General features: G+C 26.4%; 4 protein-coding genes across 4 annotated transcripts; 2 read left to right on the top strand and 2 right to left on the bottom strand.

Annotated features, from left to right (window-relative positions):
• Positions 1 to 1,744: 1,744 nt before the first annotated feature.
• DICPUDRAFT_79182 (uncharacterized protein) lies at positions 1,745 to 2,668 on the bottom strand (the record flags this gene model as incomplete). The annotated part of the gene is made up of 1 exon (XM_003288330.1): positions 1,745 to 2,668. The coding sequence occupies one exon, from the start codon at positions 2,666 to 2,668 to the stop codon at positions 1,745 to 1,747; it is 924 nt and encodes a 307-aa protein (XP_003288378.1).
• Positions 2,669 to 2,915: 247 nt separating this feature from the next.
• Positions 2,916 to 7,149, bottom strand: DICPUDRAFT_79181 (uncharacterized protein; the record flags this gene model as incomplete). Its single annotated transcript, XM_003288329.1, has 2 exons — positions 2,916 to 6,746; positions 6,853 to 7,149. 2 exons carry the CDS (start codon positions 7,147 to 7,149, stop codon positions 2,916 to 2,918), a joined length of 4,128 nt encoding a protein of 1,375 aa, XP_003288377.1.
• Positions 7,150 to 7,583: 434 nt separating this feature from the next.
• Positions 7,584 to 8,846, top strand: DICPUDRAFT_33948 (uncharacterized protein; the record flags this gene model as incomplete). The annotated part of the gene is made up of 1 exon (XM_003288344.1): positions 7,584 to 8,846. A coding segment is annotated over one exon (1,263 nt), but the record flags the coding sequence as incomplete, so codon positions are not given.
• Positions 8,847 to 9,335: 489 nt separating this feature from the next.
• Positions 9,336 to 13,040, top strand: DICPUDRAFT_47891 (uncharacterized protein). The gene is made up of 4 exons (XM_003288343.1): positions 9,336 to 9,539; positions 9,870 to 10,180; positions 10,259 to 10,652; positions 10,728 to 13,040. The coding sequence occupies exons 2-4, from the start codon at positions 9,935 to 9,937 to the stop codon at positions 12,917 to 12,919; spliced, it is 2,832 nt and encodes a 943-aa protein (XP_003288391.1). The 5' UTR covers positions 9,336 to 9,539; positions 9,870 to 9,934; the 3' UTR covers positions 12,920 to 13,040.
• The last annotated feature ends 998 nt before the right edge of the window (positions 13,041 to 14,038 follow it).

Here is a 14,038-nt window from a genome sequence, read left to right as displayed (position 1 = left end):
AAATATAGATCAAGTAATAATATTTTATGTATATTTTTTTTTTTTTTTTTATAGGTGTGTGGCAACATGGTAAATGCTGGGATGCTCTTCCACATGTATCCAAACAATAAATAAAAAAATAATAGTCTATCTATTATTGGGAATCACTTTTACTTTAAAAAAATTTCTTTTTTTATTTTATTTTTAAATATATTTTTTACGATAAGGGATTAGTCTTGATCGGTTGTTTGTGGCTAGCATCTAAGCATTTTTCTATTTAAACAAAAGAAAAAGAAACTGATAGTACATTTCCATTTACAGAGCTGGATAAACATTCAAAACCTAGGTTATAATCCTTCTAAAAATTGAGAAAAAAATACATATACAAATATATTGAAAAAAGTGACTTGATTGGACTGGATGAATGGTTGTAAAAATTTAACTTGTACTTAATGAAAATGATGTTTTGAGTTTGAAAGCTTAAATTTTTTTTTTAAAGCACTTGTTTCTTCATTTTTTTTTAAACTATTTGTTTTTTGTTATTTGTTACTTATATCTGTACCTGTTTCTTGATAGTTATGATATCATCTTTTTTTTTTTTTTTTTTAAAAACTTGTTTCTTGATATATTTGAATGATACACAATAGTTGATATTTTTATATGCTAAATAAATACTTGATATTTTTAATTATCCATAATATTTGATATATTTTGAATGTTACAATACTTGAAAATTTTTAATGGTCCATAATATTTTATATTCTTGAATGCTACACAATACTTGATATGTTTTAATGATCAAACCAATAAAATACTTACCTTATAATAAATCTTGATATTATTGAATGATCCAATCCAATTGTATATTCTTGTTTATAATGATATAAAATTATGGTATCAAAATAATAAAAAAAAAACTATAGTTGAATTATAATAATTAAATGTAAAAAAATCCTCGATATGCTTTAATGCTAAAAAATCCTTGATGTGTTTTAATGCTAAAAAATCCTCGATATGTTTTAATAATATTTTTAATTATTTTTTATTTTTTATACTATTGGCCACTCTTTGTAAAGAGTGTTTCCAGCTCTACCACGGGGAGGTTAGTATATTAGAGCCGAATGGTTAATTATGTATCCCACCACGCAGAATACACAATCAACCACCATATTGATAAATGTGTGAAGTGAAGTGTAGTGTGTGTTTTTTTTTTTTGTGGTTAATTATATATCCCACCACGCAGGATACATAATTAACCATATTGATAATAGTGTGAAGTGAAGTGTAGTGTGTGTGTTTTTTTTTGTGGTTAATTATGTATCCCACCACGCAGGATACATAATTAACCATATTGATAATAGTGTGAAGTGTAGTGTGAAGTGTAGTGTGAAGTGTAGTGTGTGTTTTTTTTTTTTTTTTTTTATATATTAAAATTTTTTTTTTTTTTTTTTTTTTTTTTTTTTAATTTGAATGTGTATAATGAAAAAAATAAATTTTATGAAATTTTTTTCTTTAAATACTTTATTTTTTTTATTTTTAGATACCTATAATAGCCCTCTTTATTTTGTACATCACAATTAATCTAAAAAAATAATATAATATTATTTTCATTTTAATTAATAAAAACCTCAACCAATACAAAAGGTCGGATTATTGTTTTTTTTTTTATTTATTATTTAAGAAACATTAATTTATTTTTTTATTTTTTTTTTTATTTTAATTTTGATCAAATATTTTAGTTTTGGTTTTGATTTTGGGTTTGATTTTATGATAAAGAAAAATACTTTTCACCTTCTGAAATAAATAAACCAATATAGGCTAAATAATCTTTTAAAACCTTTTTAAAATCATCAATAAAAGAAATTTCCGATGGTTTGGGTTTTAAATTTATAATTTTTGCTTTTGCATTTTCATAATTTGTAAATAAATATTTGAGAACTCTTGGGAATTGAATGGAACCATGAAATTTTTTTACCTCTTCTACGGCAAACTCTTCCATTTGTAAACCTTCAGATAGTCTTTTTGAATTATAATATTTTATAAAGTTGCTGGTTATTTCTTTTTTAAGATGGACTGCTTCTGAACCAATATCGTGCAAATCTATAAACCAATTTTTAAAGCAAAATAAACTATTTACACCATCTTTGAAGGATTGATTTGTGGTAATATGATGTGCATATATTATTAATTGTATTTCTATATAATATTCACCCTTTTCTGATTTTTTTTTTAATGCATAGTTATTGAGGATCGAGAAATTTACAACTGAGTGTCTTCTTCCATTTTGAACTCGATGAATATAAGCGGAGCCTAATGTAAAACTATTGTATTTGCAAATTTCCCCTTCAGCACAACTTTGACAGCAACTAATTAAGCATATCTCACCATTATACTTTATTATATCTACTGATAGCTCGTCACCTTTAACTATATTTGCTATTTTATCTATTATTCCCTGGGTACATGTTTTATTAAGCTCTCTAGTTTTTTCTTTTATATCGCTGTATGCTATTTGTCCAATTAACTCTTTCTTGCAACGACCACATAATACATTTACACCAACCGAAATTAATTTATTTATTTCTTTTATAAATTTCTTTTTCTTTTCTATTAAAATACCTTCATTTTGTGTTCTGTGATATGCTTCTGGTAAAATCTTTACTGGTGCAAGGTCATATAATTCTTTCATAGCTTTATAATATTATAAATAAAAAAATAAAAATAAAAAAAAAAAAAATTTTGAAAAAAAAAAAAAAGGGGTAATGGGAGTGGGTATTGAAGAGGAATATTTTATAATTTAATAAAAAGTTTATTTAAATTAATTTAAATTTAAAATTAATTTAAATATGCATTTATAATTTATATTTATATTTATATTTATATTTTATATTTTATAAAATTTTTTTATTTTTTTTTTATTTAATTATTTTTTTAATTTAAAAAATATTTAAGTTCCAATTTGATTTATCTCTTGTAACTTTAATTTGTTTAATATTTAATGTTACAAATTTATTATTATTATTAATTGGTTGAGCTGGTAAACCTGGTTGTTGTTGTTGTTGTTGTTGAAGTTGTTCTTCTTCCATTTGTTGTAATTGTAATTGATATTCCTTTTCTTTTTCTTTTTTATTTTCTGGTAATATTGCTGTAGCTGAAGCTGAAAGATTATCGAGCGAACCATCGATGAGATCTAAATATTTTTGATAAAGGGTACTAAGTTGACGGGCTTCATCAAAAAGATTTAAAATAACAAGACCTTTAACAATACGACCAATATTTTCTTGTTGAGCAATTGATGGAATTAATTTTTTCATTTCTTCAACAAGATATTCTTCTTCAAATGGACTACCTTCTTTACCAGTGAGACGAACCTTTTGTGGTTTTGGTTTCTTATCTTTTTTCTTTAAACGAGTTTTGGTGGCAGTTGAGAATGTACCAGTTTGTTGTGAATAGGTTGAAACATATGATGAAGTGGTAACACTACTCATAGCACTATTAACTGATTGACCACCTTCACTGAAAATACCTGACATACCTGACATCATTGAGCTAGTTTCTGGATCTAAGCCACCTCTTGGTAAAAGTAATGGGACATAGTTAAGCTTATTGGTACGAACAATAACGATTCTTGTTGCCATCTTTTGATATTTTTCATAGTTGCTGTTGATATCAGTTGTTTGGGTAGCAACAGTTTCTAAAATTGATTTATTAATTAAAGTATCTACCAATTCGGAACGATCCTTATTTTGTGCTAATAAAATGGCATCGTTGTAATAGAAACCTTCACAATAAGCTGAAATAGATGTTTCTAAATCAGAGTATTGAGATAAGAGTAAACCGGCCTCTTTGAATTTACCGTTACGTTTTAAGACCTCTGAACATTCTTGAGCTAAATTATTTAATTCATCATTGGTGAAATTTAATTTCTTAGCTTGATAAATTGAATTTTCCCAAAGACAAGCATCCTTGAAAGCAGAAAGAGCTTTTTTTGATTCGCCTGCAGATGTGTAAAGATAAGCTGCATCTTCATAATTATTATGTTGAACTAAATAATCTGCATAAATATCTGAAACTTTTTTAAACATTTCTTTTTGATTTTTGATTTCTGCTTTTTCACTACCACCATAAATAACCAATGATTCTTTGTAGATATTGTGTTGTTTGATGAGCTCTAAGCAATCTTGTTCGTATTGTTCACCGGCTCTAGCAAGATTGTAAAGTGCGGTTTCCCAACGATTTAAGTATTTATCAATAGAGTATCTTTGATAGAATCTTTCCATCTTTTGAAGTTCTTGTAAGAATGAGATATATTCTTTTGGATCTTTTTGTGATTTTTGTGCAACCATAATAACCAATTCGAAATCGTAGGTACCAAGAGCGATATCATAGAGTTTATTTACATCAACTAAGAAAACAATGTAATCTAAAGATTCTTCGGCTAAACGATTAACAATAGTTTCACCATTTTCATTAACCTCCTCACCACGGAGTGATTGAATAAGACGAAGTACTTGGTCGAGTTCTGGTGGTGATTTTTTGACATAAGTTGTAAGGATTGGGAGATTGAATTTGATGGAGTCTTTTTCGACTAAAACTTGTCTTAATTTATCGCATACTAAGTTAACTTTACCTTCGACGACTGCTGATGGTTTAACATTGGTTGGTGGGATAAGGTGCTTGGTTTCTAAATCAACAAATAATGTTTTGGTGGTATCTTCATCTCTGAGTGATGAGATGAAAAGATTTAAATAATCAATATTTTGAATTTGGTCAATAAAAGTTTCAACATGACGAAGGAAATCTGTTGGGTTATGATCATAGATAAGATTCATATCAATACGGTTTCTACGCATTAACATAAAAGCTTTGAGGTATTCATGTTGATTTAAGAGTTCACGGATTGTTGATAAAGTAAGTGAACGTGGTGAAATAGCTTCAAGATTACCTCTTGGCATTTGTAAGACTAAACGGGTATCGTGTGGAACTACTGCAACAATACGAGCACCTCTTTCAACATCTCTAATTGAATCATCATAGTTTGAAGTTTGTTGAATAGCTTGTGATTTGCCATTAGCATATGTATTTTGTTGGGCTGGTGGAATATAAACCAATGGTGAAGTTGGAGCTGGTGCTAATAATGAAACTGATCTTAAAACATGTGAAACTGTAGTAAAGAGGAGGAATTTGTTATGGAGGGAATATGAATTACAATCTGTACATAATAAATTTTGATTAATGTAAAGTTTGTTTCTATCATTGAGACCAACGACTGAATCCTCTTGATTGATGGTACATGATGAGAACCATGGGCATGGGGTTGGGAATTTAAAGATATTTTCTTGTTGTTGTGAAATGAATGGTGAAATTGAAGTTGGTGATTCCATGCTACCAGATGAAGAAGGGCAGGTTGAGCTATTATAAACATAGAGATAACCATCAACAGTTTCAAAAAGAGCTTGATCTAAAGATTCGAGATGATTTGTAAGACGTAATACTTTATTTGGTGTGTTGACACGATAGATATGTTCGACTGCAAAGCTAGATTTATTGATAATTACTTCAACAATTGAATCATTTTGGTTGGTGTTTGATTCGACAGCAACAAATGTAGTTTCATTTAACCAAAAGAAGTGACGAAGTTTATATAATTGTAATTTTGATGAATCAATTGAAATTGTAGCAGTGAGAGTTGGTGGAACTGAATAATTGGTTGGTTTTAATTGTGGTGTTAAATCTACTGTTGGTTGTTTGGTTGCAACTGGAATTGCTGGAAGAGAAGCTGGTGTATAAATGCAAATACTGTTTATTTGATTAACTAAAACTGAGAGTTGAAATGTATTACGATTGAATGAGAAGCCAGAACAATTAGAGTTGGCTGGTAATGCGATTGAATAGGCGGACATTGGTGGTGGAGTAACTAAACGGCGGAATGGTGTCATCTTTAAAGTATTACCGTCAACCATAACAACGATTGATGGATTTTCAGAGGAAAAACCTTGTGATACATCATAATCCCAACAGAGACGATATTCATTATAACGACCTTGGGAGGTAATAATACGAAGAATTGGAGCACTTAAATCCCATTTCATATGAACAATTGATTCGCTAGAGTCACAGTTAATTTCTTGTTTTAAGAACCAATAATAATTACTACGATGCCATAATTGAACAACTGTTTTTTCTGAACCATCATCACCAACAACTTTGAGTAATAATGCTAAGATTTCAGAGTCACATGACCACTCAATAGCTTCTACTGTACCTTTTGATCTAATAGTAAATTCACCATGTTTTAAACCATTTCTTTCAAAGAATGAAATATCGTGTCTTTTATTTTGTTCTAATCTATGTGAAACTGCAATTAATGAACCACTTGGTCTCCATGAAATTTGATTTTCTAAACCTGCAACGCTTGTTTCGTTCATTGAATGTAATTGTAATGATCTTTCCCAAACTCTTAATTGAATACTGTTAGTTGCTGAATCAAAACTTGTGCATGAGAAATATTGACCATCACCTCTCCAACTTATTATTGGGATCTTGGTTTTATTGTCTAATGTTATATTATTGTTGCTGTTGCTTGTGTTATATTGTGATGCTTCTTTACCTGGTAAATATGAGTTTATTGAAACTTCATTTAAAATTTCCCAATCTTTAGTCATTTGAATTAAGGTTTCGCTTTCAGTTGCTAAAATAAATAATTCATAATCTGGTGACCATGACATACATGTAATACCTGAACCAACAATACCAACACATTCGAGCTAAATTTTAAAAAATAATTTTAAAATTTAAAAATTTAAAATTTAAAAATAAAAAAGTTAAAATAAAATTCATGTATAAAATCTGTATAGATTAATAATAACTTACTTGGCCATTTGAAGTTGAATACATTAAAATATCACCTTTATCAGTTGCCATACAAATTGCTTCTAAATCTGGAATGAATTGAATTGAATTAATTAAAGCACCTTCACTAAGAATATCTTGATCATTTAATTCAATTTTCATTGTAACTTTTTTATTTGATGGTGAGTAAATAATAAGTTGATTACTTGAAGTGATGAAGTAAACTATATTATTTTGGTTATCGAATGAAAATAATTTAAAGCCATTTTCGCCTTCAATTAAATCACTAAATTCTATTAATCTAGTAATATTTTTCATTTTTTTATTATTATATTTATTATTATTATTATTATAAAAAAAACCAAATAAAAATAATTGAAATATAAAATAAAATTATTTATAATTAATTAATTAATAAAATTAATTAAAAATATATATATTTGTTTTTGTTTCGAAAAATATAAATAAAAAGAAAAAAAAAAAAAATAAAATTTAAAAAAAAATAAAAAAAAAATAAAAAAATTCACTTTTTTCGTTTTTTTTTTGTTAAAATTAAAATAATTAAATAATTTTTTATGAATTTAATTAAAATAGTAATATTATTTTTTTAACAAAAATACATAAATAAAAATAGTTTTCAAAACGACAAAGAAGAGAATTGGGGTGTATTAATACCAAAAAAAAAAAAAACAAAATTATAATTTTTTTTTTTTTTTTTTTTTCAAAAATCTATCTCTAAAAAAAAAAAAAAATTTTTATTAAAATTTAAATCAAAGATGAATAAAATTAATATATTAAAAAATAATAAAAGCATTGTCGAGCTATACTCATGGGGCAGTGGGTGGAGTGGTCAATTGGGTTTGGGAAAAAATATTATTGAGCAATATATACCAAGAAAAGTAGAGTTTGCAAATGATGAAACCTTACAATCAAATGATAAAGTTAAAACTGGATCATATCACGCATTGTTAATTAAAGGAAATAAATTTTATAGTTGGGGTCAAAATAATTTTGGACAATTAGGTATTAGCGATTTAAATGATAGATTCACACCAACATTAAACAACAATATAGCAAATAAAGATAACAACATTAAAATTTTAGATGGTGAATGTGGTGCATTTCATTCAATTTTATCAGCTTATGATAGTTCAAAAGATATATATAAAACATATTCATTTGGTTGGAATCAAAGAATGCAGTGTGGCCAAGAAGGTAATGAAGGTATTATTTCAACACCAACAGAAATTCAATTTTTAAAAAATCAAAAAATCAAATCAATTTCATGTGGATTTGACTATAGCGTTGTAGTTACTGAAGAAGATAATGGCATGTTTTTATTTGGAATGAATGATAGAGGTCAGTGTATATTAGATGGAGATAGTAGTAGCAGCAATCCAATTCAAAAACCAAAATTAGTTAAAGAATTCAATAATATAAAAATAAAAAAAGTTTCAAGTGGTTGGGGACACACATTGGTATTAAGTGAAGACGGTCAACTATTTTCATGGGGTTCAAATCAACATGGTCAGTGTGGTACAGGTGTAAAGAATCAATACTCACCAATTTCAAAAATTGAATTACCAAATTCGCAACTTAAAGTATTGGATATTTCATGTGGATCATGTGCATCTGCTGCAATTTTATCAGATAATAGAGTTTATATTTGGGGTTCTGGTGGCGATGGTAAGTTGGGTCTGGGAGAAAGAAAAGATGATCTTTTAAAACCAACTTTATTAGACACACTAAACGACAAGGTCTCTCAAATCTCATTTGGTTCCGATCATTGTGTTGCTTTACCATTACAAAATAACCCAACATCATTCTACGGCTGGGGTTTTGGTCAACATGGTTGTCTTGGTTTTGATTCAACAATTGACAAACTAAAAGTATTTTCAACTCCTGAAGTCAATCATTTTTTCGACTCAAGTAATAATAGTAATAATTTTAAATCAATAATTTCAATTCAATCCTCATTGGACACAACTTTTGCTTTGGTTGAAAAAAATATATAAATTAAATAAATTAAAAAGCTGAAAATTTGGTAGGTTTTCGCTTTGGGATTTTTTTTTACATTGGACTCTTTTTGTTTTTTTTTTATTTTTTTTTTTTTTTATTTTATCTTAATTATCACTGAAAGAAGGGGAGAATCTCATTTCGTTTTTTTAAATTTTTTTTTTTTTATTTTATTTTAATTATTTTTTTTATTTTTTTTTTATTTTATTTTATTTTTTTTTTTTTTTTATTCATTTTTTTTTTTTTTTTTCACTGGATAATACGTGTGTGTTTTGTTGTGTGTGTGAATAATAAAAAAAAGAATAAAAATAACCAGCTTAAATTTTGTGTTTATGACTTGTTGACAAATCTTTTATTCATTTTTTGTTATTATTTATTTATTTTTTTTTTTTTTTTTTAAAAATTAAATTTTAAATTTTAAAAAAAAAAAAAAAGAAAAAAACTCCTTTTTTTTTTTCATAAAATTAAAAATTAAAAAATTATATATGAAAATATATAACATTTAATTATTTTATCTATTTATTTATTTATTTATTTATTAATTATTGTATCACTACAATTGTACATAAACTAAAACAAAAACCTTTTTTTATTTATTTTGTAATCAAAAAACATTATCAGTAAATTTATTATAATAAAATTAATAAATTAATAAATAAATAAATTGTTTTTTAAAACTAAACATCTCTAAAGTAAGTTAAAAAAATTAGATTATTTTCATTCATTTTTATTTTAAAAAATAACACAGAGAAATATAAATCTACAATAACACACACATTTAATACATTACACCCCTTTTTTTTATTTTTGTTGTTTTTTTTTTTAAAAATATTTTTATTAGAGAAAGAGAAGTTGAATCAATTTTCATTTTAAGACAACAACAAATAACTAATAATTACATAATAATAATTTAATATATTAATAATAATAACATAAAAAAAAATAGTTATAATTTTTTTTATTAAATTTATTGTTCTTTTAAATTTACTAATAAATTATTTTTATATTAAAAAAACATATAGATATAGTAAAAATACATATATTGTAATAATAAAAATAAAAAAGAGAGAATATATGTTTTAATAAAATGGGGGATTACATTAAATTAGAAGTCCTAGATTCTAAGCAAAATGATAATAATAATAAAAATATAGCAGACGGAGCATCAATACCGACATCTAAAAAAGCGATTTTTAGCATTCAAGGTATGACTTGTTCGTCATGTGTTGGCATTATAGAAAGCTTTGTATCGAATTGCGAGGGTGTTATATCGATTCAAGTAGCATTACTTCAAGAAACAGCAGAGGTTAGATTTAATCCTCAAATTTTAAGTGTAAATATCTTAGATGGTCTATAGATTTAAATTTAAATTATAATAGTTGTTTATTAACGAATAATTTATACAATTTAGGAGGATGACATTATAGAGCAAATTGAAACAGTTGGATTCGAAGCAAAACATTTACAGCAAGCAGAAAATAACACAGTAACATTATTAATTGGAGGTATGACATGTACATCGTGTGTTGGTATTATAGAAAGTTTTGTATCAGGCGTTGACGGTGTTGTAGATATTAAAGTAAATTTAGCAATGGAAACAGCAAGAGTCGTTTATGACCCAGATTCAACAGGTGTTAGAGATATTATTAAAGCAATTGAAGACGTTGGTTTTACAGCTCAAGTTCCTTCCCATGATATGGATCAATCAAAAAATTTACAACATGAAGAGTCTGAAAGATTAAGAAAAACTTTAATTTTGAGTTTTATGTTTACATTACCAGTATTTGTTATTGGTATGATACCAGGTATGTTAATATTTCTTTCTTTACATAGAGTTTTTATGTTATAAATATATTAATACTTTTTTTATTATATTTTAGGATTTGGATGGTTATTTAAAATATATGTTATAAACAATTTAAATTTTGCAGATTTTATAATGTTACTATGTGCTACACCTGTACAATTTTTCGTAGGACAAAGATTTTATAAAAATGGTTACAAATCGTTAAAACATGGTGGAGCAAATATGGATGTATTGGTAGCTTTAGGTACTAGTTGTGCATATTTTTATAGTATAATGGTTATGTTAATGGATCTTTTCGATACTACACCACCAGATACAACAGCAATGGGTGGAATGAAAACATTTTTCGACACATCAGCATCGTTAATCACTTTTATTTTATTAGGCAAATATTTGGAAATTATAGCAAAAGGTAAAACATCAGAGGCCATTAAGAAACTTATGTCCCTTCAAGCAACAAAAGCAACATTAACCACAATAGATGAAAATGGTAAAATTTTAGAAGAACGTGAAATAGATATCGATTTAGTTCAAAGAGGTGATCTCTTAAAGGTATTACCAGGTAGTAAAATACCAACCGATGGTATTGTTTATCAAGGTCAATCTCACATTGACGAGTCTATTATTACCGGTGAAAGTTTACCAGTTTCAAAAAAGAAGGATGATAAAGTTATTGGTGGTACCGTCAATCAAAAAGGTGTTTTAATAATCAAGGCCACAAGAGTCGGAAGCGAAACAAGTCTTTCTCAAATCATTAGATTGGTTGAAAAGGCCCAAACTGAAAGAGCTCCAATTCAATCTTTAGCCGATAAAGTTAGTGGTTATTTTGTTCCAACTGTCATCTCATTAGGTTTTTTAACATTTTTCGTTTGGTTATTTGCTGGTATGTCAGGTTCTATCGATTCATATATAGATTCATATAAAACCACAGTATTCCAATTTGCCCTTAGAAATGCTATCTCTGTTATTGTTATTGCATGTCCATGTGCTTTGGGTTTAGCTACACCAACTGCTGTAATGGTTGGTACCGGTATAGGTGCACAAAATGGTATTTTAATTAAAGGTGGCAGTCATTTAGAAACTGCTCATAAAATTTCAGCTGTAATTTTCGATAAGACTGGCACTCTCACTACAGGTAAACCAATTGTATCAACTACAGGTGTTTTCGGTAAATCTTTTGCAAAGAAGACATTTTTCCAATTAGTAGCATCAGCAGAAGCAGCAAGCGAACATCCTTTAGCAGGTGCAATCGTAAACTATGCTTTCGAAGTTTGTGATGTCCAATCAACCACTTCACCAACATTTTTTGAATCAGTTACAGGTTGTGGTATCAGAGCTACCGTACAAAATGTAGAGATTATGATTGGAAGTTTGAAGTGGATTATGGGCGAAGGTATTAATTTGCATTCCAATCCAGAGATTGTCGATGTTCCAGAGATTGAAGATTCAGTTCGTCGTTTAGAGTCTGATGGTAACACTGTTGTATATGTAGTTTTAAATCATCAAATTTGTGGTTTCATTGCAATTTCCGATCAATTAAAACCAGAAGCCAGAGCCACCGTTACAGCCCTTAAAAAATTAGGTATATTCCCATGGTTGGTAACTGGTGATAATCCAAGAACTGCCAATGCCATTGCTCAACAAGTCGGTATAACCCAAGTTTTCGCAGAGGTATTACCATCTAATAAATCTAAAAAGGTTTTAGAATTAAAGAAACAAGGTAATGTTGTAGCAATGGTTGGTGATGGTATTAATGATAGTCCTGCATTGGCCGAGGCTGATGTTGGTATTGCCATTGGTGCTGGTACAGATATCGCTATTGAAGCTGCTGATATTGTACTTGTCAAGAGTGATCTAAGAGATGTAATTACCGCTATTAGTTTATCAAAAACCACTTTCCAACGTATTCGTTTCAATTATTTATGGGCAACCGTTTATAATATTTTAGGTATTCCTTTAGCTGCTGGTATCTTAATACCATTCGGTATAAGCATTCCACCAATGATGGCGGGTTTAGCTATGGCATTCTCATCGATCAGTGTAGTTTTGTCTTCATTACATTTAAAAACCTATAAAAAACCAGAAATTCCAATTATCGAGGGCTCCGAATTTGAATCCAATCGTATCGAAAACGAAAGACAAAGAAATTTATTCAAAAAGAGCAAAATTATTTTTGAACCAATTATTAATAGTATTCAAAAAGATAGTAGTAGTAATGGTAAAATCGAAAAAATTTCATTATTAGCAAGTGATGATATGGTTTAATTTAATTAATCAGTTACAATAATAATAAATATAATATTAAAAAAATAATAATAATAATAAAAAAAAAAAAAACTATAAGGGAAACAAAATAATTTATTGTTTTTCCCAATCTTATTTATTTAAAATCATACACATTATTTTAAACTTCTGTGAAAGCATTCATCAAATTCTTTTAATTTTTTTATTTATTTTAAAATAGTTTCTTTTAAAAACATAACCAAATAAAACGGAAATAGTTTTAGAAAATTAATTTAATATTAAATTCATAATATTTTTTTTTTAACTTTAAATAAATAGTTTTTTATTATTTTTTTACATTTTGTAAAATGAAACATATGAGTCTTTTTGTGTGGTGTGTGTGTCATGTGCGTTAAGATTTTTTTTTTTAAAAAAATATTTAGTGTTTGATTGATTATAAAAAATAATTAATTAAAGGGCCCCACAAACTTCTTTTTTTTTTTTTCATTTATATATTTAAACATATATATAATTTTTACTAACCACAAAAATCTCCGTCGCTCCCCATTGATTTTTTGTTTTTTTTTTTTTTTGATTTTTATTTTTTTTTTTTTTCAAATTATTTTTTTTTCTTTTCTTTTTTAAAAAGGTTTAGTTTTTCATCATTTCAAATAATTCTTTCAAAAAGCGTATGCTATTTTTAGTATGCGTGATAATTTTATCATTTTTATTTTTATTATTTTTATTATTTTTTTTTATTTTTTTATTTTATTTTATTAGTTTAATTTTTTTTTTTTTTTATTTATTTTATTTTATTTATTTTATATTATATTTTTTCAAATTCAATCAATCAATCAATTAACCAACCAATTATTTTTATTGTTTTTATTAATAAATGTTAATTAATTAACCAACACTCATATTTCGCAAACACACAATCTTCAATCAAATTATTTTTAAATAATTATTTTTAAATAATTATTTTAAATTATTTGTTATTTTTTAAATGTAAGTGATCATAATTTTATTTTGTTTTCTTAGTATACAAATATATACAGTATATATTTAATCAAGATCTTACCCCCACTTTAAATCAAAAAATTTAAATAAAGTTTTTCTCCTCCCTAAATTAATATTAAAAAAATATATTTATATTTAAAA

The sequence above is a fragment of the Dictyostelium purpureum genome, assembly GCF_000190715.1.
Source record: "Dictyostelium purpureum unplaced genomic scaffold DICPUscaffold_132, whole genome shotgun sequence".
Lineage (NCBI taxonomy): Eukaryota > Evosea > Eumycetozoa > Dictyosteliales > Dictyosteliaceae > Dictyostelium > Dictyostelium purpureum.
The sequence above is the reverse complement of the archived record's forward strand: the minus strand, read 5'-3'. Positions and strand labels throughout refer to the sequence as shown.

Excerpts from the sequence above, each read along its gene's own strand:
- DICPUDRAFT_47891 (XM_003288343.1), top strand. The coding sequence starts at position 9,935 with ATGGGGGATTACATTAAATTAGAAGTCCTAGATTCTAAGCAAAATGAT. Across the intron at positions 10,181-10,258 it reads TTAATCCTCAAATTTTAAGT|GAGGATGACATTATAGAGCA; the intron begins GTAAATATCTTA and ends TATACAATTTAG. Across the intron at positions 10,653-10,727 it reads TGTTATTGGTATGATACCAG|GATTTGGATGGTTATTTAAA; the intron begins GTATGTTAATAT and ends ATTATATTTTAG.